General features: G+C 41.7%; 4 protein-coding genes and 1 pseudogene across 5 annotated transcripts; 3 read left to right on the top strand and 2 right to left on the bottom strand.

Moving 5' to 3' along the window:
- The first annotated feature begins 7323 nt into the window (after positions 1-7323).
- LOC133911694 (probable serine/threonine-protein kinase PBL3) lies at positions 7324-11193 on the top strand. The gene is made up of 6 exons (XM_062354061.1): positions 7324-8178; positions 8930-9288; positions 9377-9512; positions 9607-9743; positions 9833-9956; positions 10464-11193. Exons 1-6 carry the CDS (start codon positions 8121-8123, stop codon positions 10910-10912), a joined length of 1263 nt encoding a protein of 420 aa, XP_062210045.1. The 5' UTR covers positions 7324-8120; the 3' UTR covers positions 10913-11193.
- Positions 11194-11681: 488 nt separating this feature from the next.
- On the bottom strand, positions 11682-17917 carry LOC133910445 (uncharacterized; annotated as a pseudogene).
- Positions 17901-18635, top strand: LOC133911693 (uncharacterized). The gene has a single exon (XM_062354060.1). The coding sequence runs from the start codon at positions 17916-17918 to the stop codon at positions 18399-18401; it is 486 nt and encodes a 161-aa protein (XP_062210044.1). The 5' UTR covers positions 17901-17915; the 3' UTR covers positions 18402-18635.
- Positions 18636-22890: 4255 nt separating this feature from the next.
- LOC133910444 (large ribosomal subunit protein uL4z-like) lies at positions 22891-24836 on the bottom strand. The gene is made up of 3 exons (XM_062352840.1): positions 24764-24836; positions 23764-24461; positions 22891-22983 (listed from the first exon to the last, which is right to left on the bottom strand). Exons 1-3 carry the CDS (start codon positions 24834-24836, stop codon positions 22891-22893), a joined length of 864 nt encoding a protein of 287 aa, XP_062208824.1.
- A 349-nt stretch (positions 24837-25185) lies between these two features.
- Positions 25186-27669, top strand: LOC133911691 (uncharacterized). 2 transcript variants are annotated; one of them, XM_062354059.1, is made up of 3 exons: positions 25186-25377; positions 25511-25795; positions 27357-27669. In XM_062354059.1, exons 1-3 carry the CDS (start codon positions 25360-25362, stop codon positions 27402-27404), a joined length of 351 nt encoding a protein of 116 aa, XP_062210043.1. In that variant the 5' UTR covers positions 25186-25359; the 3' UTR covers positions 27405-27669. The 2 variants fall into 2 exon arrangements, with proteins under 2 accessions (XP_062210043.1, XP_062210042.1); XM_062354058.1 differs by having other exon boundaries at positions 25508-25795.

The following is a 27669-nucleotide window of genomic DNA, read 5'->3' as shown; positions in this document are numbered from 1 at the left end:
GATTACAATCATTGTCGTAACATAGTGGTAAGTGAATCACTTTTGTTATATGCCTAGGCTAATAACATTGTCGTGTTGTGTGTATCATAGTATTCATGATGTTGTTCTAGGTTCAGTTGTTTTGCATGTTTCCACTCAGACAATATTATAATCTCATGCAGGCTTTTGCCTCCCGTTGCAACGTACAGGCATTCAACTATTTTGATCCAATAGTTTCTTCGGTTGGGAAGTAGATAAAATAAAGCATTCATTCAGTTTAGGCAATACTCATTGCAATGAAATCATCTAACCATTTTGCCCAAATGACATCCTCTTCTTATCTCATTCATGGATCCTTGGATTATTTGTCTCCAGCCTATCTATACCTAGTGTTTCTAAATTACTCATATTTTCCATTATGAAAAAATTAACCAAAGTACCCCAATACATGCTTCTAAATTACCCACCTATGCCATTATAAAAAAGATAACCCAAAGCATCCCCAATGCATGCTTCTAAATTTCTCACCTCTACCATTGTAAAAAACTAACAAAAAAACCCAAATACCTGCTTATAAACTACCCGCATCTACCATTGTAAGAAAATAAACCCAAAGCGTTGCTACATTGCAACTTTCCATACGATTTCACCTAAACAGAAATTAAATCTGTATGTCTCTCTCTCTCTCAATTATGTCATGGAATCTAGATACAAACTAAAAAGGAAAGGAAATATTATAAAATGGATGGATGCACACGTATTAACGAATATCATGAACATGAGGGAAAAAATCAAGAAAAATAAATTTGTGCAAGATTTTGATTCAGTAGAGAAATTTAGTAAGCAAACATAGTCAATATACACACATCGGTCACTTCTAAAACCTAAATCATAGGTATTTTACAAAGTTCTATTATCTATATCTTTTCTAAAAATATTTCTAGACCATACAGACGCACGGATTGATGGTCTAGTGAAAACAAATTGAAGTTCTCCGCAAAAAGAAAAGAAAAGCTGAAGTTGGGCAGGGCAACTGGGCAAGAAATGGGCCTGCCACAGGATAACTATGACTAGTTAGTCTGCCGTTGCATTCAGTTGTGACCGATATGTGTGAAAGGGTTGGCCGGCCGTTTTGGTTTTGGAGACCGATCAATAAGGGCACCTATAAAGGGTACTTTGTTTTGTTTCGGATTATAGCTTTTACAATTTAAAATTAAAATAAATAGGTAGTTTTTTGTCTTAGTTTTTTATAATTTGTTTGTTGAATTGTAAAAATTTAAGAAGCTATTTTTTCTCAGTTTTTTTATAGATTGTGGAAGTCTATTTTACTTAACTGTTTATTAATTTTTTTTAGAATTAACAATTTAAAAGTTTTTTACAATCCACAATCTATAACCTGCTTTTCAAAATCCCCAGCTGAAACAAATAGGTTCTAAGCTACATCGTTAGCAAATTTGAAAGCAATTTGGGAGACGTTTGAGCTGAGCTTTCATGGCTTCGTCTAAGCATGGTCAGTGAGATAATAAGGTGGTGTAGGTCTGAGGAAGGTAATTAGAGAGGGTGAATAGTAGCTTCATCAAATTCTTAGATGATATATTGTAATCTTTCATCCAACACGTTTTAAATCAAAGAGCGAAAGCAACAAACCGAGAGAAATAAATCACACTAAAATTCTCCTGAAAAGAACATAGCTCTAATGAAGGAATTTGAACCCGGTTACATACAAAACCAATTCAAGTGTCATAGCTAATAAAAGCTTGTAAATTGATGGGGAAACACTTGGATCCAAAGAACTAAGTATCGGGTAAAGAAATTTTCTAAGTTAATAGATCTAGAGATAGGGGGCGGTTCAATACCAACTCATAAATAATTTTTATCCCTCTAGCCATAAGAAAAATAACTCTAACACGGTGAAAAATTCAGCTCTCCAACAAAAACAAAATTCACAACAAAAACGAAAAACTTGCAATTATGCAAGAGAGCTAAGAGATGGAAACCAGAAGGAGATAAACATAAGTATAAGGAGAAATATAATCTCCATTACCTGCAGAGGAACGTCCTATTTTCGACGGATTATAAAATATTTGGATACAAGTCTCTCACCTAACATATAGGCTAATCTCTCCTCTCTCACCTCTAAAACCCTAGAACTCACTCTCAAATACTCTCAAATGGCTAGCTCAAGGTGTCCTTCCTTTATATTTATAGGGCTTTGGGAGGCTCCTTACCCCTTAAGTTTTCTAGATTCTTTTCTTATCTCACAAGTTTTCTAGATTTCTTGCTCTCAAGTAACCTAGCTTCCTACTTGCTAAGTAATCTTTCTGATGATGACACATGTATTTTGTCTTGCGATCTTGAACGTCAGCAAGTCTCTCATACTCCTGATTCCTCAGGTCACCTTGTCACTTGCACTGGCATCCCTTTCGCTTGACTTTGTCAATATGACGTCATCATCCACCTTTTTATGCTTTACTTGCTCTTCACGTGTACAGCTAGGATCACACGTGACTCCGCTCGACCTCCTTGATCGTCCAGCACTAAACACCCCGCTTAGCCCCGATTATCCTGCTATCGATCGTTAAGTTGCATCCATCACCTACACATCATAAGACAAGCTCACACGCAGATTTGTCCAAATAGGCCTATCGGGCCGACCCGACATGGGTCCAGCTAGGCACGGCCCGACAGGTCCGGCTAAGCAAACAGATCGTGTTGTGCCAGCCCGCGTGCAGGAGGTGCGGCCCACAACATGGCTCGTGGCCGACTGTGCTATTCTGGGTCAGCCCGGGCACGGTTGCGGCATAGCGGGCCTGCCGAACAAGGAGGGGCGGCTAGGCGACAAGGTGGGGGCGACTGACCAGGCGGAGGCGGAAAAGGGGGAGAGTGACTGGCAGGATAGGGGCGGGGCGGCCGAGCGGCGCGAACGAGGGCAGGGCCGGGGTGGCCGGGCAACGATGGCTGGGCAGAGCCATGCCGGCACGTCATCCCAGCTAGCCATGCCGGGCCGTGCCTACAGTGTCGTACCTCGGGCAAGCCTAATAGGCACGACCTAGGTGGCTAGCACTACTCACACGTTTCTCCAACTCCATTTCTCCATCTCCAATTAGTCTAAAATCAAAATTATCTATCGAAAACTCATAAAACAAAATTGTGAACACCGGATATTCCGGTGTTAGCAGTAGTACAAGCATCGGAACATCCGACGTGGAGAACTCCATTGAGCCAAATGAACACTTTTGAAAAATACTCCGGCAAAGCATCCGGCATACACAACTTCAATCACTGGATCATTTAGTGTGTACAAAACCTTTCTCCGCTGAAAACCTTCTAGAAAAAGCTCCGAAGAAGTCTCATGTGTACAATCTTTTTGAGCACTAGACCATTCGGTGAGTTCAAACTTATTTTTTCTGAAAATTACACTTCTCATGTAAAACATTCCGGTGTGCACATCACTTTAACACCGGACTATCTAGTGAGTTCTTCAATTTTCACTTTTGAGTTGAAATACTCCGATGTGAAATTTTTCTGAGCGCTAGACCATTCAGTGTGGTCTTCTTCATAAGCATCGGATCATTTGATGTTAAAAAATTTCTGGCTCAAAGATAAAAACTCTATTTTTATTTTTTCTATAACTTCAGTTAGTCATAATTATAATCATATATTATACTACATGAACATACTTATGTAACCTAAACTCAACTCAATTTAATTTATATTAATAACTTATCACATATAAACTAAGTTACGTATCAATTTGGTTTCTCTGGTGGTTACCAAACACCAACAGGTGATCGAAATGATTATTTTGTTTCCGTCAACCGCGGTGTTGGGGCTGGACCTACTGGAGACTTTAGTTTCCATGCCTGATCCCGCTGTCATGCTCTTGCAGGTACACACTGAGCCAGCTGAGCTGAGACAGCTCCAAAACAAGTATTAATCTATACTATTTTTTGGCTTTCAGCCTGTGCCTGTTTTGATTAGCAAGTCAACCCGACTGCTGGTGTATTTGTAACGCAGTCACCAGTATAATCGTATGCACATCTCTCCATGCCATCCACATCTTGGCACTATTAACTCGTTGATAGCCGTCAAGTAGTAGTACTGAAGTAGTGCAACAGTAGAACAAGAACTGACCCTGTTGAAATATTTTCAGACTTCGTTCGTAATCTGTAAACATGGTGGCTGTTGTAATGACGGTGACAAAGCAGCGCTAATCGATTGCTTAAGAACCTGTTAAGTATACTTTCATAGTAAAATGGCTCACTGGGGATAAGCATCAGAGAGCAGTGGATGCATTGCACGCCAATCAATCGAGCACTGACTGTCGGTTCTCTCAATGTAAAACTCTAGATTATTCCAAGTTGCTCATAAATGGCCGGTGTTCCCTAGCCGGCACTCGATTCTCGCAGCAATTTGCAATTTAAAAAAGATCCTCAGCTTTTACCCTTTTAATTCAAAAAGACGATTCCCCTTTCACAATCCAGAACAATGTGTACGTGTGTGTGTGTGTGTGTCTTTGTGGCGATTCCTCCCTCTCTTGGCAAAGCAAAGATGAAAGATGCCCGAGATGATTGCGGTCGTCGCAGTGCAGTGGAGTGCTGGGCCGGTAGTAGTGGACCGGTCTACCAACATGGCGCAGCTCGCTTTCTTTCTCTGCATCTCCCTCGCGCTTTGCCGTCTCAGTGGTCGTTCAGAGTTCACAAAATCCTCAACCGCTTAGTGCGATGTGTCGAGAGGTTTGAAAATTGAAATGCTCCCCCGTTACTCTGCAGTCACACTATTTTTCTTCTTCATGTGATGGATTTGGGTAAGCAAAGCGCCTTTGGGCGTGCCGTTTATACCAGCTTGGAACAATCCAGTACGCTCCTCACTGTGGAGGGAATAGAGATAGTGCTCGCCGCCAAACTCAGCCCCACTGTCTCCAACTCCAATCCACCACTGGGCCAACTGTCTGATGATGTTACATTTGCGAGTAGATTAGAGTAAAAAACTAGAGGCATCTACTGCAAGTTTGCAACGAAAGGCTAGCAGCATTTTTTCCCCTTCGGTGATGCAGTGTAAGAGAGACAAAAAAGTGGTCAAATTCAAACAACACTCTTGCAAGCATTTTATTCTGCAGCCTCCATCTTCTATATCTTCGTAAGATTCTTGTCCTTCCATTTTCTATTCGTGTGTTCACTCGTGCGAAATATCCGAAATTGCTCAGTCATTGACCTCAACCGGTGGATGACGATTTAGGAGGATTCTGAATTGTCTCCTGCTTGGTTGGCTGCCGTGTAGCTCATGGTAGTGGTACAGCTCAGTAGTAGTATTCGAACGGTGTTTTGGACTTGGACTGGAGTTGATTCTTGCTGTTCCCCGTGACTCGACACGAACCAATGCAAAGGATTTGGCAATTAAGGCCATGGACTAGTATACATCCTGTTCAGTTTCTCTGTAACTTTTTCTGAAACACATATGTTAGATGCAATCCGTGTTAAACGGTAATTCCTTCCTTATCATCAGAGCGGGAGCAGCATGATACTAGCAACATTTTGTGATCCCTGCTCTTGCTTTAAACACATCGGATGCACACATTAATTTGCATGACACTGCCTTGTTCATGCACGGTGGCATCAATCCCTAATGTCATATGAGTCTGTCTACAATTTGTCAATCTGTCCTCCCCTTGCCTTGCGTGCTCAAAAGGTGAAGGAAATGTAAAGTGCCAAGACAACGTAGTAAGTAGTACTAGAAGAGAAGGACACCGGCCGGTGTGAATGTGGTGGGCACGGCCTGCCTTGAACGCTTCAAATGCTGCCAAGCCACAAGAATCTCTTGGGCGAAAAAAAGGGGTGCGGGAAAGGGAATCGATTGGTCACCGGAATCCTTTTCTAACAGTTGTTCCTCCTTCCATAGTATTTTCAGTTCCAAAGAAAAGCTCTGAACAATCACAGTGGTAAGAAAAAGCTCTGAATAATCACAGTGGTTAACTGTATAGCAGTGTCACGTCGTTTACTGTACTGTTCGAGGGTGCAGAGCATTGACGCAACAGCGAATCTGGTTGCTGATGCTGCTTTCCCGGTCACGATGGGAACGTCCTTGGTTCTTCCTCACATGCTCAAGAAGTACCACCAGGACGACGCCACGACTACACATGCGATGTATCTGTGGAAATAGAGGTCTGAGACTGCTGCAAGAAAGTCATCGCGAGCTCCACCTATTCAATAATAGAGTGTGCAATGAATAAGGTGATGCTTATGGATGATGGGTAGATGCTTTGACAATGTGTTTAGATTAGCACTGTATCATTCTGCATTGACTCTGATTGTCACTGTCAGGGGTCGACAAAAACAAGGAGGCTGACTAGCTGTCTATATCTATAGTTTTTTTTTTCCGAAACATGGTCTATATATAAAACGATGGTGTCATTATATCCTCCAAAATCCATGCATAAATGTGTGAACCTCCCGTAGATAGCAGACAGATTGGGGTTGAGAAATAGGTGAAACATCAGACGACCCGGCCGGCGAAATATCTTACCTCCACAACCAATCTGGTACAAACAACGGAGCAGAAAGTCTTTGACATATATATATATATATATATATATAGTCTGCACTCTAAGTATATACTACCTACTATGATATATAATATAAATAAACTAGATATACTTATAAATAAATCAGATATCTATATAAATGAGCCGAGTATACTTATTTATCACTATAAATATACTTATATACTCATTTTAAGATACTCTAATATGACCTACATGAAAATAGAAAATAAGTCTGTCAATTTTATTAGATTTTGATAATACCTTTTTATATTTGTGTATATATATATATATATGTATAACACGAGTTGGAATTCAAATAATTTATCTACTTTTGTCATTCACTCTCGTTACTAATCTCTCTGTCTCATTAACGACTATGGATATAAGAATAGTTTTACTAATAAAAATAAATAAATAAATTAGGAGAGATAAAGTAGCGGATAATCCTCTCCACCTTTTCAGATTTTATCTGAAATCAAACTATGATATTACTCTCAACATATTCATTCAGCGATGCTCTATGGCACTGTTTGAAGATGCTAGCTATGCAAATCTTCATAAAAAAGGATAGATGTATAATTATAGGTTACATGATTAATATTTTATAATCTATATTCCTTTATTTCCTTCATGTTTGATACGGTATAACAGTGGATTTAGTCTGTATGAATTGGAATATGCAAAAAGCCGGAATCCTTTCGTATATCATAAAAAAAATTCTGTCAAGGGTATATGTGTAAATCTCCTTAGCTAAAGTGTAGTGCATAAGAGAGGGAAAGGGAACGAACAAAGAAGCCACCGCTCCCATTCGCAGCTTCCACGGCTCAGTCCTCACCACCTCAGCTCGGTCGGTGGCTGGCTGGTTGCTTCCTTGCGTCCTTTTGCTTTCTCCATCTCACCTCGCCTCGTCTCCGTCCAGCACCGAGTCAAGCGATCCAGTCGCATCTTCACGTGCCCCTCGACCTCCCCGTTCGGTTCTCGGTGAGGGTGTCGCGGCGGCCTCGAGGTTACTCGAGGTGTGACCTCGGACACCTGCTGCGGTTCGCTCGTTTCTTGGCTGCGTCTGCGTACGTGCGGATTCCTTTCTTCCCCGTCAGTGAGTGAGTGGGGTGAGTCAGCGGGCGGGGTTCGATCTGAAAAGGCTTGGATTCTTGCGAGCGCCCGGTTGGTCAGCTCGGAGAGAACCTGAGCTGGTTGGGCGTTGCGATTTGGGTTGACTTTTGAGGTGCCGAGGGTGGACAGGCTGTTTCTTGCTCGCTGGTTTCTTGGCTCGGCGGCTACCGCCTGGCGGATCCACCCCCCCCCCCACCCCGAATTAGTGGCCGAGCTCCATCGAGACCTTGCAAAGATTGGACCTTTGGGGCTGGTTGCTCAGCTCTTGCTTTGTTGGCTAATCTTGTGCTCACTTGAAGCTGTTGTTCCTCTTGATTCCTTGCATTATTGGTCCTCTCTTGCTACGAGCCAAAAGAGGGCATCTTTTCCCGCTCAGCTCTGTATTCTAAGCGGAGGATTGAGCTGGTTTAGCTAGGGATCTTGAGGCTAGAAACAACTTCTTCCTTGCACAGTGGATGGGTGTTCGGTAAATTGGTAGGACGGAAAGATGGGGAATTGCATGGACACTACGGCGCGGGTGGATCACAGCATGAACAATGCTGCCTGTGAGTGCCTTGATTCTCTCTCTTGAATTCTTTTTCTCTATATTTGCCAGTTTTGCCTCTAATAGTTCTGGATGGATCGGTATGGCTGGCTTGCTGCTTAAATGAATTTTTTAGAATTATTTTTATATCGGAGTACTTGTTCTGGTGCTAGCTATTTTTAGTCTAGTTTTTTGTTCTTATGTACCTTCGTTTCTACTTTTGTTCTCTTTCTTACTTCTGTATGATGAGACATAGAGATAGGGTTAAAAGGCAACCGCGCGAGAACTCTTGTGCCCAAGTATAGTGAGGGCTCTTTTACAGCATTGCTAGGACCATTGAGGTGCCAATCAAATTTGACCAATGATCTATGAGAGGCATGCTCATCCTTTGATCAGTGAGGGCGATTGCAAACAGGAGCATTAACGGATTCTTAGGCTTGATATACTCTGATTTCAAGCTAGCAAACGGAAGAGAGGTTATTATGGATCCAGTAAGAGTTTTGTAGCATATGCTTACTCCTTTATATGGTACTAGTAGATTCACAAATTCGGTAGAGCACCTCATAACGAGGCAGGCACTTCCCCATCTAATCAGTCCAGACCATTGGTGCTGTATAATTGACAACCTAAAAGAGTTTATAAGTACCATACAGTTTGCTTGATAGTTATAGTTTTGGTAGAAGAACTTTTAAGTTTGACATCTCATCATAATCTATAAACATTATTGACATCAAGTTGTTCTTATACGTGTTCGTTTCTTGTTGAGAGATCAGACCCATCAAAAGTTACCAGCAAAACAAGTTTATCATCTGTCCCTTCCACTATGAAGAGCAACTCAAGTCGTTCAACTTTGACTCTTCCGTCTATGAGAGATCGAAGTGAGCTTCCTACTCCTCGGACAGAAGGTGAAATCTTGTCATCTTCTAATTTGAAGGCCTTCTCGTTCAATGATCTAAAAAATGCAACCAAGAACTTCCGAACGGACAATCTTCTTGGGGAAGGAGGATTCGGGCATGTCTACAAAGGTTGGATTGATGAGCACACTCTCGCTCCTTCAAGACCGAGAAGTGGTATGGTTGTTGCTGTCAAGAAGCTTAAACCAGAAGGTTTCCAAGGACACAAGGAGTGGCTGGTAGGGTCAGCATTCTTTTACATATTTTCTACTTTTCCTAGGACATCTGTTGTCGTTCCTGATTGTTTTTACTTTTTCCCTGCTGCAGACAGAGGTGGATTACCTTGGCCAACTTCACCACAAGAATCTTGTTAAGCTCATTGGTTATTGCTCAGATGGTGATAACCGACTTCTGGTGTATGAATTTATGCCCAAGGGAAGTTTGGAAAACCATCTGTTCAGAAGTATGTATTTCATCTCTGTGTCTCTCTGCCTTGTGAAGTCCCTAGTTTCTTATATCTTGGTCATTTAATAATGTAATATTTCTACTTTTTTTAGGAGGTGCTGATCCTTTGTCATGGGCAATAAGGCTCAAAGTTGCTATTGGAGCCGCCAGGGGTTTGTCATTTTTGCATGATGCTGAAAACCAAGTTATATATCGCGATTTCAAGGCATCAAACATTCTCCTTGATTCGGTATGCTTAAATATTAGGCCATCTCTTATTCTCAAGCATGTCTATCTTGCTGAATGCCCCTTTATCTTGCTCTTTTCCCTTCAATGCAGGAATTCAACGCAAAACTTTCAGATTTTGGATTGGCAAAAGCCGGTCCCACTGGGGATAAAACCCATGTATCCACACAAGTCATGGGCACTCATGGATATGCAGCTCCAGAGTATATTGCAACAGGTTAAAATATTTTTTCTGGACATATTTATGAAAAATTGGTGTGATGTATTGTATTATTCTGATATGTGGCTTCAGCTTTTAATAGGAGATGTCAATTCCAGATCCTTGTGCTGCATTAGCTAAAGCTCACCTAATTGTCTTGCTTCCCACTGAAGCATCTTAGGTAGTCCTGGGTCATAATAAAGGACTATCTGTTTAAGCTAAAAGAAATTACTGTGACGTGCTACCATTGGATGAGTGTCTTTGCATTTCTTGTTTTGTTTCAACTACCTAGAGCCAATCGTACTTGTGTTTCGTTTTGTGCTTCATTTTCTGAACTGCTAGCCTTTCATTCTGATATGTCAGATTAGTCCTTTCATGGAGCGAATGCTCTAGTCAACTTTGTTCGTACTAAGTGCGACCCCTGGTATAGTATTCCTGGATTTAGGAAATTATAGAACATAAAGATGATAAGATGCATGGTTATGTCTGGATCCATTGATTCTCATGTTGCTTGAAACTTTGCAGGTCGCCTCTCTGCAAAGGCAGATGTCTACAGCTTCGGGGTGGTGCTGCTTGAATTGCTCACAGGAAGAAGGGCCCTGGACAAATCAAAGCCAGACATAGAGCAGAACCTAGTTGACTGGGCAAAACCTCACTTGGGCGACAAGCGCAGGCTGTACCGCGTCATGGACACAAAGCTTGGAGGCCAGTACCCGAAAAAGGGCGCACACACCATTGCAAATATCGCCTTGCAATGCATCTGCAGCGACTCCAAGATGCGGCCTCTGATGTCTCAGGTCTTGGAAGATCTGGAGCAGCTGCAAGATTCCAAACATGGTTCGTCACCGCAGATCGATGTACGGAAGACCTCACACACTGTCCCGAAATCGTCGATGAGAGTCCAACCTTCGCCGCGGCACTCACTTGGAGCAGCATCCCCATTGCCGGGGTATTGCACTGTGCAAGTGCACTAGAAGGGCAACTTAGAAACGAAACTAGAAGGGCAACTTAGAAGAGGCTATGTACTTGTAGGTTGTATATTTGTTGGTTTAAGCAGTGAGCGGTGTGATCTTTGTTTCACGACCATGTATGACACGGGAATGTGACTGTTATCCTAAGATAAGTTGTCTTGCCGGGCTAAATGGGAGCTCAGTATTGGCCTGAGTCGTGACTGTTCTGAAGTTCACTCACCTGGCACCTATCTTCCTTGACCTCTTTTATTTGCCGGCATGGAGGTTTTATCTCCAGAATACTAGACTCCGTGACTCCGAGTGTGCTGGTATTTCATTGCGAAGATGTAAAAGCTGTAAAGCTAACAAAACGGATGGCTTTCTCTGAATATTCTAGAGATGCATTCGTTGCTTTCCTGGTTGATGATAGATCCACTGAACAAAGTGGGCATACCTGCCTGACACCAGGAATTTCTTTCCAGAAAGGATTAGCAGTTTACAGGCCAAGGTTGCAATGTTAACCCACGGAAAAGGACTCGCAACTCCGAACTTTCGTGATGCAACTTGCATCTTAGGAGTATGAGTAGGATATCCGTCAGACCATTTGACATGTAAATCGAAAAAAATCATCATCGACTTGCACGCTTATCTACATAAAATAGATGAATGTTGATCCAGTCCAATAGTGATGCAAATAGTCTTGATTTGTGTAAGTTGCATCCATACATTATTTTTTGTGAAAAGTAAAAAGAAAGTTGCTAACAGGTTACTGGTTCATTCTGCGTTTCTGTTTTCATTTCTCAACAATAGACTCCTGAATCTCTATCCCAGTGTGACGGGCACCGCTCTGTTTCCTTACCAAAACTTCGTCAGCAACCTTCAAAAAAAAAAAAAAAAACTTCGTCACCAACTTTCAATGAAGTCACAGGAATAGCAGTTCTTCCACCTGATCCTGCATCAGACAATAACACAGGGCAGCAATAAGTTGATTGAAAGAGTCTAACAATGGTAAGGCATAAAGGAAAAGGAGTGATGGTTAACATTTGTAGTCCAATCTTTGAAATTTGAACCATAGTGGATTTACCTCTGTCAGGGGTGATAAGTGCGACTGTCTCTGCATTTTGTAGGAAAATGCTATACGTAACATCCCCAGTGTTCTCCTGCAGCAAGCCAATAATGCCATGAACTGGACATTTGACTGAACAAACACAGTACAACTATCGCAAGGAAGACCAGTTTTACGTACCTTCGCTTCTACAAGGATGAGAGGCCTTGATTCAATCTTCACACGACCAACAATTGCAGTACGCCATAGCCCATTTTGATTAACCACGATGTCTTCCTTTCTGATCGCAACTGTGAGAGGTCTTGCCCCCAGGGACAGTGACATATGCATGTACAGGCCCCTAAAAATGAACAGAACAAATTCGCAGAGGTCTTTACTGTATTGCAGTAACCAATATCTACGATAACTTGGTGCAATCTATTTATATATATAAAAAAGAACCGCATTGACCCTGAAAGGCCTGCTTGAAATGTAATTTCTCTCCAAGCATTCAGAATGAACTAGGAACATTCCTCTCGCATAGGATTCAACCTGAAAACAAGATGCCATGTAACTACAAAGGCAGACTTTTTGTATGCTTGTGCGGATGATAGGAATCAACAAAATGACATGTATTCTGTATGTCTACCTGCTCTCTTCTGTAGGTCTACCCCGTACGTCCTTGTTTCGCAACGGCTCTTTATTCTGGATTGGCGCTTCACGACAGCGTTTTGGTCCAATTTGTGCTCCTCCGAAGCAACGCGCTGCTGACTTACGTGTCAGAAAGGTGTGGCGTGGGAGTAAGGCTCCGCCGATCAAGTTGTGGTGTAGGAGCAGGGCTCCACTGAAGTTGTGAGTGAGGCAGTTGTTCGGTTGGTTAGCGTGCAAGTTAAGTTGGGTTGGACTTACCTGTTGTCTTGTTGTGCAATTTGGTGTTGGCGTCGTTTAATCGAGTTAAGGTCGTTTTGTCGCCTCGAGGTTGCCAGTTGTATAGTTTTTTAGCTCAATTTCTCTTATAAACGAGACTAATTCTCTTCTTCTTTAATAACATCGACATCACCGGTGTCATCCTTTTGAAGAATGGTAAATCCATGAGGACGCGTTGAACTAGTCCAATGTGGTGATATAGTTTAATATTTCCTTAATATTTTTTGGCCATGCGTAACAACAGCGAACAAGTGAGAGATATACACAAACCAGAAGGCCTTCACCGGGTCGCATGATACTGCAAAGATCAACACAAACACGATCACCCATACCAACAACTTCAACCTTTGATACAGTAGCCTTTGTCAACTGTAATTGGCTCTTTGCCTCGTTCCTTCTGTCACAATAATCCTGAGTCATTAAAGGGGGAGGGAAAACAAACGTCTGGTAAATCGTACAATTAGATAAGAAATAAGAAGTAACAAGAAGTAGCCTCTCGTACATTTATATATACATAGAATACAGCAATGGTATGCAATGCTACCGAACAATCTTATATTTATTAATTAGAGGCTCCTTTTGATGACTTCACGTTAATCTTAAAAAAAATCCTAGAAATTTTCATAAAAAAACAAAACATCTAACCGTCAAATTAATTGATTGACTAACTGTAACCATAGATCAACAACCAGACGAAACAATATAGAAGATTAAAAAACAAATCATAAAGTCCAGCCTCAAGACTACTTCTTGCCTTGCTTTTCCTTCTCTTTTTGTTGTAGATATCATTTGCCCAATAAGATTACGTTAGTAAACTCCAACTTAGTTACGTTAGCAATTAACACACTTTTTCAAATCAATTATAATCAAACATTACAAAATTAAAACAACAGAACATAAACATATATTACGGATTATCACACAAAAATAATATCAAAGAATTTATAATGTATTTCAAAAAAATAATATGAGATAAGGTGATGACATTAAAAATAATAATAATTTCAAAAAATCAAGAAACAAATAAAAATCAATTTACATAACACATAAAATGAAAATTATAAATTAGATCTATTTACAAATAAGAAACATGATTCCAATATTATAAACAAAAATTATATTTATATTTTACATTCTAATATTTAAATATAAATAATTGATGTATCTTAACGTATAACTATTATTAACACAAATATCTACAATTCAACCGTAAGCTAAATTTCTAGCCCGTGCAGTCGCACGGGTTGATGCGCTAGTTATATAGTAGCAGGGGTTTACTAGTTAAGAAACAAAGGAGTTCTGGAAAGAATTATGATAAAATACCTTGAACTTAATGATATCATCCATGCCATCTACTTTAAGTACAACTCCATCAAGCCCTTGCTCCAAGGCCTACAAAATGAGCCTCGGAAACATGAAACAACCTCAGACAACATAATTTTACAACAATACCTAACATAATTGTATGCGAGATTTAGTGTTATATGTTGAAATCTCTGGACAATTACCTCAAGAAAAACTTGAGCCCCAGTTGAGTTTGTCAAAACAGCCAATACAGTTCCTCTACATCCTTGGAATGCAGCAACTATATTTTCTGCTGGTATAACCTACGAAATTTGGAAAGGACATACCGCTGAATGCCTCTGATGGATAGGTGTTTTATGCGGTAATGTTTGGAAGCCACTGGTCAGACAAGTAAATCGACCAAGCAGATGGCAGAGATGATTCAATGATTCATAAAGAATATGTGTATACACACACACTCATTACATGCCTTTGAGAAGTATAAATAAACAACGTACAGTGCAGTATAATGAGATCTCAAGTACGATAACCTATCTCACTATGCTAATTCAAATGGTATATATGCAATAAAAATAAATCAAAACTTTGAAATAAATTCCATAGTATGCTGGTTCTACAGAGGGGAAAAAGAACCGTAGAGGAAGTCTAACCTGCCAACCACCTCGAAAGTCTATCACAACGTTCTCTGCCTCAACATTGTGAAGAGACATGCGAAATTACAGCAACCTTTTGATTTTCCCCGTTGAAAATCTACAGGCCATCAATAAAGAGAGGATTGATTCAAGCAGTTGCTGAAAAACCGAAGGAGCATACCGATTCAAGAACTACTAGAATCTGAGAAGTTTGCATGAATATCGTCTTAGATCAGACATATGGCGGCTCTACTTAGCCTGCACTGATTTAAATAGGAACAAAGCCTAGACATGTTTTTTCTTCTCCTTTTCTTATGTCAAATTAGGGCCCTTTAGAACAAAGGAAAAATAGAGGAATTTTAAAGGATTTGAATCCTATAGGAAAAATTCCTATGGAGCCCTTTAGAACAAACGATTGGACCTCTAAATTCCTATGAAACAAAAAGTTAAAAAAAATTGTTTCAGTGCTCTCAAAATTCAAAACACTATAGAAATAGTCATGAATTTTTTAAAAAAAATAGTAGTGTAAAGGATATTATGATCTAGATCTAAAAAAAATAGACAAAAATATGATATGTACAATTAAAAACCAAAAGGATAAATTTTATTGTACACAATCTCCCATACGGTGTACAATGAAAATTGTCTTTTTGCTTTTGCTTTTCATTGTAAAAGTAATTATTTGAGTTGAATTTTTTTTGGAGAGCTAGATTATAACATCATCTATACCATTTTTTTAAAAAAAAATCATGACTATTTCGATAATATTTTGAATTTTGAGAGCATTGAAATGATGCATTTTTATTTTTTTTTAGCTTGTTACTTGTTGGAAGGACGACATTTTTATTTTTTAAACTTACCTTCCAACGTGTGATATCAGCCTATTTTTATAATTTTTTCAATCAGACATCTATTTTTATATTTTTTATTTTCGAAATATATATAAAAAATCGAGATTAGGCGCTGCTTGGGGCCTAGCACGAGCGTGACCTTGCATGGAGGTGCAGCACGAGAGAGCGATCAGCTATTGGGCCAGAAGCCCGCGTGGGATAAGAGGTGGGTGGAGAGATAGCCCGCAAGGCCGTCACACGCCGACGCGGAGGAGGAAGTGCCGAGGAGCGAGCGACGGGAAGGAAGTGCCCGCCGAGTGGCCCAGACGGACGACAGGATGGAGCTGTTCGTCGTGCGGTCCAGGCAGCAAGCATGCTTTGCGCTGCGCATGTATGGACGGAGGCAGGGCGGAGTGCCGAGCTTCAGCGCAATACCATCCAGGGGGCTGCCTGCCCAGTGGTAAACTTGGATGAAATTCCTTTTTGAGCCAGTTGTGTGATTCGATGCACTTTTGCACGGAAGAGACGGTTTGCAACGCCCTCTGCAAGAAAGGGCTGGAAAATGCAGATGAGCAAAGCCTGGAAGCAATTCACAGGGGCGAAGCTACGTTGGTGTAGCATGGTGCACGGGCACCGGGCTGAGTAAAAACTTTATTTGCTCTTATCGATCATATGATTTTTTTTTATTATTATTAGACGTATAACAGAGTGGCACCGCCATTATTTCGGCTAAGTTTCGCCCTGGAAGCAAAGCGATAATAATTGCCGCTCTCCTGATCGCCAAATTTTTTTGGCCGCTTTCCTGGTCGTACAAGACATCCTGTCGTGCCCGCCTGATATTAAGATTCCGTGTCGATACCTCTGTCTTTTGTTTTCTGTCGTCGGGGCAAAACGTGCGAAGCTTCCGTTTCCCACCAGGACGTGTTCCCCGCACCGCGCTGCCACCGCGTGCGGCGCGGAGTCCGCTTCGCCGCCGTGTCTACGTCAGGTTAGCGCAGAAGCAAATTTTATAAGATTTTTTTTCAAGATTTTATGATATCTTATTTATATTATTTATTTTATAATTTAATGATTGAAATGAAAAGTAGAGAGTAAATACGTGTTATTATAGGAGATATGGTCTTTAGTATGATAGAATTCTAAAAAATTTACTTCGAGCCCGGCTACTCGTCGCCGCGCACGTCCACCGTGCCCGTGCCGCGTGCTCGGCGGAGAGAAATCTTCTGCTCGAGTACCCTGTGAGCTGACGGAAACGCATCTCTGCCTCGGCATCGCATACGCTAGCTACCGTTGGTGTATCTCGACGACCAAGTGGCCGACTGGCGAGTGGAGATGACTAATCACCACAGCGAGAGCATGAGCCGGGCGGTGACGGTGAGCCGAGCGAGCCAAGTCAGAAGGGCTAGAGAGAGAAGACAACGGAAGCAGAGCCGCGGACGCAGCGACCTGGTCCATGGAAGCGCGGCCTGTCCCTTTCCATGATCGCTTCTTGCTCAGCGCCTCAGCCTGGCCAGGTCAGGTCCAACCCAACGGCTATCCCGAGACAAAGCTAGCATCCAATGCAGAGGCGGTTTTGCAATGAGCTCCCCTTATTTACTAAATATTGGGCAGCACGTCTAATCTTGAACTATCCAACGCTAAAAGAACAACCACAGTTAGATGCCGCGGTATTGATCAGCACAGCCCTTGCAAAGATTATGGTTACATGCATTTCTCAGCTTGTTTACGACAAGCCCCAGTACATTTGATGGCCTTTTCGTAAATCCTGCAACGCTATTCAACTCACAACCTCAGAAAGCAACTGGAGCTATTTGGTCCATAGTAAAAGCCAAGAGTGAACTGTGCATGCCTGTAAACTGTTTTAGATGCCCCATTTGATCGTCTCCTATTTGTAGGAGGACATTGGTTATTGCAGAGTTTTAGAGACCCTTTCAATCTATGATGTAAGGCTATAAGTGTTAGTGTATTATTCTAAAATTGTATGGTAGTTTTGAGTTGTAGATCTAGGTTTGAAACTTGGTGTTGCTCTGTGCACATTAGTTTCAGTCTTTTCCTATTTCTTTCTTTTTTTCTACTTACTTTTTAAATGGTTTGGTGCATTAGCATTATACGGAGTGCTGATGCCGAAATAATATTTCATCTTGAAGTAAAGTTTTGTTCATCTTTAAAAAAGGTAAAAGCCAAGAGTAATTTCCATAAGCACCAGGTCCAATTTTGCAAGATCGCTCCAACGGTTCCTTGAAGCTTCCTGTCGTCTCTGCCTCATATATACGAGCTCGCTGCCCTCCATGTCTTCCAATCCTTTAGTCCCAAAGGCTGAAGAAGATTCGGCTGCCACACGGAAGCCCCTCCCGAGACGCAGAGGAGGCCAAGAAACAGAGCTAGGAGACGTCCGCCTCGCCATCGCCATGGCTGGCTGTTGCGTCTTCCTCCGGTGGCCGTCGACCTCGCCCTCCCGCATCGGCTACCGCTCCCTCGACGACGAGGCCGACGATTCCGCTGCCGGCCCGTCTCCGGCGACGGTGACGGTCGTCGTCGGGAAGGAGCGGCGGGTGTTCACGGTGGACCAGCTCGTGCTCGACTCCTACCCGTTCCGGGTGCTCCTGGAGACGATCGCGAGGAAGGAGGAGCGGAGGGGCAGACCCATCTTCGTCGACGTCGACGCCATCCTGTTCGAGCACATCCTCTGGCTCGCCTGCGACGGCCGGTCCGTCTCGCAGCTCCTGCAGCTCGACCTCAAGGAGATCATCGAGTTCTACTCCCAGGACGCGTGATTACGATCCTCCCTGCCCGTCCATGCATTCGGCTCCTGATTTCTTGATCAGATTTTTTTTCTTCTTCCTATGCTAATGTGCATACTGATGATTACCTGTTACAATGCTACTGTTGGCAATGGAAAAATTGGAAATAGTGAAGTGTAAACATGGCTGCTTTGCACGACGTCGGCGAAAAAAACGACGCGCTTAGACATTAAAAATCTGTTGCGACCTTCTGAAGCTTGTTGATCACCTCCGTTTACTCTGTTTCTCCTTCATTTGATTCTGTCAATAAGGGAATTTCGTTCTTGTCATTTTCACTCAGTTTGGTAAAAACCCGTAGTTTGATCAGAAGCTGTACACAATGATATCTGCTATTGCCTGAGCTGTGAACATGACGTCCACCAACTCTAACAGCTTGACCATTTCTTTATCATGATCTGGTGATCCAACTGTCGACTACTTCACAAAAAAAAAAAAAAAGATGCACAAAAATTGAAACGCCCCGACATGATTTTGGGCCTGACGCGAGAGAGAGAGAGAGAGAGAGAGAGAGAGAGAGAGCGCTTGTTATCTCTAGGCAATCACATCCTTTGCTCTATACACCAGACTCCAGCTATTTCAGCTATCTGTTGGCATCAAATCATCCTTATCGTTTCTAAACAACTGAAATATATTCGAACGGACCCAGAAATGTCAGAGAAACTTCTGCTTATTTTGTTGTCAATCTTCATATTTCCACCATCCTGAGGTTGGTTATCTATTATATTATTATTTAAGCGGAAAAAAAAAACTATCACGTTGGTTCTTAAGATCATAAATTATTACTTTAATCGAAAAAATCTAAATCACTAATTATTATAAATATATAACGGTTTAGATTAAACCAAAGATCCCATATATATGATTAATAAATAGCTAAATTCGGAATCAAATAGTCCATATCAATACGATTAATAAATACCTAAATTCAGAATTAAAAATTATGAAAAATTAGAAGTTTGATTTCCAGACAGTTTAAGAAGCAAAATATCTAAATAATAATTCAAACAAAATAAATTAATAATAATTAAAATTAGGGTTAGAATATAAAATTAAGGATCTATATCAAATATAGTCTTATAAAAAATCAAATCAAATACAAATCAAATACCTAAATAAAGAGTCCATATAAAATATAATTAATCAATAACTAAGATTCATAATAAAAATAATGATTTTTTCAAAATTCTTATGAAGATAATAGATTAAGGATCACTATATAGCTCAAGGTCGTTATATCAAGCATGCAGCAGGTAAGACACAGCACGTATGCAAGGCGAACCTATTTTGATTTTAGTTGAGTTGCCTACTTTTGACTGTGATTTTGATGGGTAATGAAAATATATACGAATCAAATCAATACATGTATACGATTCGTATATAAGTTTGAAACATGAATAATTTTCTTTTCTACTAACATATTTTTTATTTTTTCTCTAATTTTATACGTTTTATAACTAAATGGCACAAACCTTATAAAAAATAAAAAGATATTTTTTAATTAAAAATTATTATAATAAAATATTACAGCGAACATCGCCAGCGTCAATCACTTACTAATTTAACTGGTAATGTAGTACGTAGTATAGTTTGACTAGTGCTTGTGTCCTATCGTCCTTGGCATTTTTTCAGTAAAAGTTTCCCTGCTTGTTTCGTTTGCAATCTTCAGATTTCCACAATCTTGTACTCTAGTTATTTTAACTGCAAGCAGTACAAGTTGACAGCTGCTAGCAGACCCATTTCTTGTCCAGTCATTGGCTGTATCATCTGGTAAAATTTTCAGCAAAAGCTGCCCCTACTTGTACTCATAACTCATGTTGCTTGTACACATAACTTGTCAAGGCAGACTAGCTCAAAAGATTTTTCAGAAGTCACAACCTGGGCCAGTTTAGGCCCAAACATAACTTAGCTACTGTTTCATAAGAGCTACAGCCTTTGGATGCTAATGAGCTTATAACAAGTTATCATTGATAAACCTTTTTTATTTCAGGGTTGGACAGAAGAATGTTCCTAAGAATAATCACTTCTAACTTTCTGTAGCCATCAAGCTGGTCGAGACACAGCTTCAGTTCAGATCATGACTAACCCAGTTTGCTTTCTAGTTGATTGCTCAACTCCTGTACAAAAAACATTCTGGCATATTATTCAATCATTGAAGAAACATGTACTGGTGTAGTATATGGTTGCATGAGGTAGACTAGAAAAGAGCTGAAATATTCTAGTTCTAATACGAAACATATAGAGCTCTTTGAGCATCTTCTGTTCCCAACGAACGAAACCACAAAAGTCTGGTGCAATTGGAACCGAAATTTTTAACAGTAAAGTCTGCATATATCAAGCAGAAAGTATCAGAGATGCTTCAATCACAGGTGTCCATCACTCTTGCATGACTACTCCAAAGTACTCTGTTTCTTATGCATATCTGGGAATTCCAGATGATGAAAAAAAAAATCCTAATGACAAGTTGCCAACGCGTCCAGCCGCTAACGCTATCATGGATTATTTCATGATAGAAACGCTGGCAGTGGGCACCAACACGCTGGTGCTGAGAACTTTGGCAACTGTCTGAAACCCTGAAACCCCTGCGCCGCGCCGTCGCTATGATCTCTCTTGTTTAAGAACTTGACGGGAAATTCAGTCTGAAACCTGCATCACTGCATGTAGATACTGATCGAGAAGAAGTAGGTCCAGGAGATGTGGACAGTAGAGAGGGCAGGACAGAACACATGCTTTCATTTCATTGCAAGTTGCATCGATCGATTGCGTGGAGAAAAGATGAACTCGCTGTCGCCTCCAATTAGCAAGGGAGAGGTTAGGTCCGGCGATCCACGCAGAATTTTGCTTCTCCTTTTCGGGACGCAAACCGCACTGAGGTGGCCACACGGAGTCGCAGATTTCTCTTGCCGACCAATCACCATCCTTCGCTGCCGGAAAGGCAGTTCAGCTTCAGCTCATAGAGGCAACAAAGCCGTGTGAAGGAATGGCCGGGTGAGTCGCTGCCCAAGGGTTTGTGGGCCCAGATTATCAATACCAATCAGTCACCAGCTGTGGCCTTGGTCGTTGCAGATGCGTGGTGTGTAACGGGCAGATCATGTCAGTCACGGCACTAATAAGCCAAAGTAATGAAGGGCTTAGCAGGAAGATTAGCAGCTAAGTCTACAGTGGCACCCACCGGTAGCTGATAGCAGCGAGATATTTCAGAATTTAACGCTGAATTCACGTGCCACTCACGATCTAACTCAATTTGCACGCCTTTCGGTTTATGCTACTGTGCACACGAATTATTTTAGAACCTGTCATTTCTCTCCATTTCTTTTATTTGCGTTTTCTTTTCTCGGACCGAAATGCTCTTGCCTCTCCTTGTGTTGATGGGATGAGTTCGAACCGAACAACGCCGCTGCTCACTAGTAGCATGTAGTGCCCACCGCTCTTCCTCTCCTCGATTTGGTTGCACGAGACTTGATTTTGGTGTTGTGTGAGTTCAATTCACCGTCGGTGACTTCAATTTGGGTGCTCAAACGATCTATATCGTGGCTCCTTGGTTTGATTTGGCAACCGAAATGGTTGATTTGGTGGAGAGAGAAGAAACTGAGATGAAGAAGGCAGCGAGGGGAAGGGGGACGTCGCTCATATTCTTATTTGCTTGGACCGGTGATCCAGTTCAAATTTGGGTGCAGCCTGATCAATAAAATACTTAGGATTCTAGTACTGATCAAACTCGATAAATTCATACCCCCCATAAGTTGTGGCAAGAGAGTAACTAGATCTGGCGATACTGAATTTTGAGAATCTATACCTATAGTTCTATCCTCAAACTAAGGTTTGTTTTGGCGGCAGTGGTCCAAACGGCTACCAATAGGGATGGGGTAGTGTTTTCTTATTCTTTTATTAATTTGAATTGATTCGATTCGAGAATTTAAAACTACGAGGCTAAGATGTCAGAAATCTTTGTATCCAAAGATCCCCCAGGGGCATTCTTTTTTCAATCCAAGATTGAAGAAGGGACTTCACGAAGGGTCGTGTCAGGGTTATATGGACATAGGGAGAGGCCAGAGCGAAGCAACAGAGGTGGTAGGAGTCACTACCTCATAAATCTATATTAGTGACAGATGATAATTCTTATTTGTGATGGGTATTTTACTCGTTACTCTTAACATGTCATTAATGTGGACACACATTAATGATGGGTCGAGTCTAGAGCGGTCACTAATATATGTTTAAAAAACAAAAATATATATAAAAATATTCAGATCAGGTCCAGATCCAAAATATAAGTTCATATGTTCCGATTCGAAACTACTCATACTCTATGTTCTGACGGCAACGCATTAACAGAATGTATTAGTCTCAAAATCCCACATAAACTTCTTAAGATGATGCAGGATAAAACAAAATGATAAATTCTTTTACGGCCCTACTACTCAAAACTTATAACTAGATTGCGCGATTACTATGACACGTCAAGCTACTTTGAGAAGTTTTCAAACTCAGTGTAGTCGCTGTCTGAGATCATGGTCTTGTACCATGCCTTTCCAGCAGCCTTGACCTTGTCAACCTCCTGCGGAAACAGATAGCAGAAAATGTTTGTTACCATGATTATAAGAGAAATGGCATTTCCATTGGACAAATGATCAGTATATGACATACTGAAGGAAAATGTTATCCAACGGTTAAATGGATATCAGACAGTTATGCAAGGTTACTAATTAAAACAAAACCAAGATAAGAATGTCCAGAATATAAAGAACTATTCGGTTGAGCAGATTATCTAAACGCTAGGGAATAATTGAACAGGAAGGTTTTCTTTGTAGATATTTGGAATTTTAGTTGAAACCTCAATTAAGACTTAAAAATGAATTCTAGTAATCTGTGGTTCAAATGCTGCCAGTTTAAAACATTAATCTCAATATGCATTCTAGTAAGGTGTAGTCCAAATGCTATCATTTTAAACACTACTCTCAACATGCAGTGTAAGCTAGCAAACTAGACATTTACAGCAAACACCTATGAGCTTGCATAGTCTCCCAAGTACCATGATTTATCTCTAACAAAATGTTGGAAGACCTAGTTATTACTCAGACGGCACATATATATATTTGATGGTACAACTTATATTATATCAATGAACTGCAGTTAACCCCTAGAAATCCATGAAACATTTTGAGCAACATTTGAAACTAGATTAACTAAATGCCATATACACTAATAGAACTTAAATTCCAAAATTGGTATCGTATAGCAGTACTACACGATACTACAAAACTACATATAGATCCTATAAGTGGTCAAGTTTGTAACATTCACATCACAAATGGAGGGGAAGAAGAAAGGGTTATACCATGCTGAGCTTGGTCCTCTTGGAGTCAAGCTTCTCCTTCCTGGCCTTGACGTGAGCAGCCTCAGCAAGGATGGCCATCTTGCGGGTAGTGCTGAGGTAGGGGTTGAGCTTGAGCACGATAACCATGTTCTTGAGCGGGTTCTTCCTCTTCTCCCTGCGCTTCACTTCCTTGTTGAGTGGCTTCACCACATATTGCACCTCATCAGAGTTGACGATCCTACCCAGGTCAGCGTTGGCCATCTTGGGCCTCAGTAGCACGAAGCCCTTCTTCTTCTGCGAAGGCGCATCAAAGGATTCATACACCTCTTCAAGCTTCTTGAACGCGCTCTCGGTCCAAATCACAAAGTGCCAGAGGTGGCCACCAGGGGTGAGGTTGAGCAGGTTAAGGCACTCGACGTTGGCAACATCCACACCGAGGAGGTTGCGGAAGGCCTTGACGATCTTGGAGCCCTTGGTGCCATAGACAATGAGCGGGCCCTTACAGTTGATGTAGCGGCGGTTGCACATCTTACCCTTGTCAGGGCAGATGGCAACAGAGTCCTTCGCCTTCTCGACGTTAGAGTCGGCGTCGATGTGCTTGAGGATCTTGAGCGCCTGAGAGGTTTTCTCAATAGACTCCACTGAGTCGGAGATGACAAGGGGAGCTCGGAAATGGTCTCGATGCAGTGATGCCAAGGTTGATGTAGTGCCTGCTTGACCTGTGCATCATGTCACCCCATGCCGCCAAGGTGACACCACGTGCCTTGGATCTCGACCCAGGTTGTTTTGAGCCAGAACCAAAATTCTTTTACGAATTACATTAGTGACAGGTGTTATAAAGACACATGTCATTAATGACTGATACATCAGTGACGGATACTAACCGAACTCGTTACTACTATAATTAGTGATAGGTGAATTTAAGATAGCTACAGATTTCAGCCTAAGTTATATTAGTGACGCGTATTGATGAGTCGTCACTAATATAGTATTTACTTTGTTGATTTCATATAGTATTTACTTTGTTGATTTCTTATATAGTGGAGGGTGACGTTGGTCCCTAGCCTGTAAGGAGTTAAGTGTGGAGAGTACATCGACTACACTAGAACATAGCAAAGAAACGGCACAGAGAGAGCAACAAAGGATGGGGAAGACGACCATCAGGAAGGACAACATAGTTCAATCCACTCCGTCCAATTTAGCCATTCGGCCTGCAGAGGTATTTTAGTTAGGGCAGGTGAAGAAGGAAAACGAAAAGGAGAGAAATAACATGTTATGAAATAATTTACGTGCGCGGAGTCATGAACAGAAATACATACGAATTGAGTGTTAAATTCTAATAGGCGCGTATTGTTGGTTAAATTCTGAAATCTCTCAGTAAAAGCTGCAGCTGGGATTAGTATTGTTTTTGCCTTGTCAGCCTATATAAGGAACGGCTATGTATCTTCCTCCTCTCTTCCAGTCAGTCTCCACACTGTGCGTGCCTCTCGAAGACAAGTCCAACACTGTTGCTGCGTGACCGCTGAATTTGCTCCACAGCTCCAGCAGCGGTAGAAGACGACAGGAACTCAGCAAGAGAGAGCGAGCGAGCGAGCGAGCGAGAGAGAGAGATCATACATGGAGAACGCTAACGAGGTAACAGCAATTTCCATCTCCCTGAATCGAACAAACACCTCTTCGTTTCCTGGTTTCTTGCGGAGTCCAGCTCATTCCTCTTGCGATCCATCCATGAATTTGTTCTCACTGCGTGCGTGCGTGAGTGCAGCAGCGGGGCCAGGAGGCGGCGGGCGCGAACGGGTGGATGACGGTGCCGGCGTTCGGGGACTGGGACACGAAGAACGGCGCGCTGCCGGATTACTCCATGGACTTCTCCAAGATCCGCGAGATGCGCAAGCAGAACAAGAAGGAGCTCTCCCGCGCCAGCCTCGGCGGCGACGACGACCTCCCCCCGGCCCAGGGGAGCAACACCGCGCAGGCCAAGGCCCAGCCCAAGTTCGGCCGCCCGGCTGAAGACCACCGCCGGCCGCTCCACGCCCGCGACCACTCGCCAACCGTAAGCAACATCTTTTTTTTCCCCTTCCCCGACGAGCAAATTCGTGAGCGCAGTACTAACTAGTGTAAAGATTTGAACTTTCTATCATGCGATGGGAGTACTAGATGCAAACTTAAATAAACTAGTACGGGCGAGTCAAATCATCAAAGGGGGCGGTGGAGTAAAAAACTAGCAAGTGGCAAAACCAGTTCTTGGAATGTAGCATTGCCGCATCGGCACATCTAAGACAAACACCTCGGCATAGCACTTCACTACTTCAGTAGGCAGAATCATTGTAGATCTGTAGTCTGTAGAAGCTCAAATTGGTATTGCTGAAACAGATATCGAAGATTGTAAAATAGTTTTGCTAGTTGATTTCTTCGTTGAAAGTTGGCAAATAGCAGCCGCGTGTAGTTTTCCTGGTCAAACTCACATCCCAAAGCATGGATAATTTAGTGGACGGTGGAACAGAGCATTTAAATGCGGGGAGGATCGCAACTTGCATGTGTGTGTAGTAGTACCAGCGTATCGGAATTGGAGTACTAGTTAATGTCTTGGACAATGTTTTGCTCTAGTGACTCGAAGGAAGATAGGAAAAGAAGAGCAAATGAGTCAAATGTGCTCTTCATCGCAGCTTGTATACGCTGATAGCATTTTGCAACTCTGGACCGCCCTGATGATTCTTTAAGTACTAGCACTTGTTGTAATAAGGTGTAGGCATAAAAACTGCGGGCATTGAGAATTTGAGAAACTTTCTGAATACAGGGTTTAGAGGAATAATGTGAAAGATGCAAAGACCTCTCGCAGTTAGAATTAGCTATTGTTATAGTCTAAGGCTATTTAAGTCTGTGGGTCTGTCCTGTACCTGAATTGCCAATGAAATCGTCTCAACTCTCAAATAGCCTTAGATGGCTTGGCAAAACGATGAAGGCATGAAGCCATAGCACCATCCACATCAACTTTATGAATTATTCTTTGTGGTAGCTGATTGGCAAGGACAAATCCTCCTGTTTTCTTAATCATCATATTATCTATATCATATGCCTTTAGAAGGCTGTGCTGATATTCATCGTGTCATCGTCCATAGGATATCCAATTATGTGAGGAATCTTAGAGGGAACTAATAATGCGTTGAGTCAGTTGAGTGGGTAAGCAGCTCTCAGGCTGTAGCTGTGATAAAACTTTTTTGGCAAAATGTTTAAAGAAACTAGGTAGTTGCCAAAAGCCTAGTACAGTGAGCTACAGCCTACAGCTTGGTGGCATCTCATACAATTTCTATTTCTTTAGCTGTTGCTTATGACAATGGAGAAATTAATTACAAATAAAACTTGTGTCCATAAGTCTGAAATTTTCTCACACAAAGATATAATTTGACATAAGAAATTCAGAGTCGCAATCCAATTGCAGTCAGACTCTTGAGCCTGTGCAATTCCGAATCATCAGCTATGGAATTTTGTGATTAACTAATTATCAAGAGTTCAAAACTCTGCATATATGAACTTTTACTTCACTGTGTATCACACATTTCGTTATACAACAGTGATTCATGATTGCGGCTACTGACCTGGAATTGTTGATGCAGGGAGGGAAGAAGTTTCTGAGTTACTTCCAGTGCTGTATCAAGGCCTGAAGAAGAACCGCTGCCACTGCCTGTTTTACGTCACAGCACAAAACTAGGAGCAATTAGGCTCAGGTTTTGTGAAGTTTTCAGAATGTGTAATATATTCTGTCAGTCTTTATGGAGAACAAAACTTATGAGGGAAATAGAGGTCTCCTTGTACACATTATCTGTGATTCGCTTGCACCTTGTGGTACAATGTTACCTTGTCATATATTGGAGGGAAGAATGGCATCTGCGCCGTATTTTTGTACGGTCGAGGGCCATAATTAAGTTG

This window comes from Phragmites australis, chromosome 3 (genome assembly GCF_958298935.1).
Source record: "Phragmites australis chromosome 3, lpPhrAust1.1, whole genome shotgun sequence".
Taxonomy (NCBI): Eukaryota; Viridiplantae; Streptophyta; class Magnoliopsida; order Poales; family Poaceae; genus Phragmites; species Phragmites australis.
The sequence above is the reverse complement of the archived record's forward strand: the minus strand, read 5'-3'. Positions and strand labels throughout refer to the sequence as shown.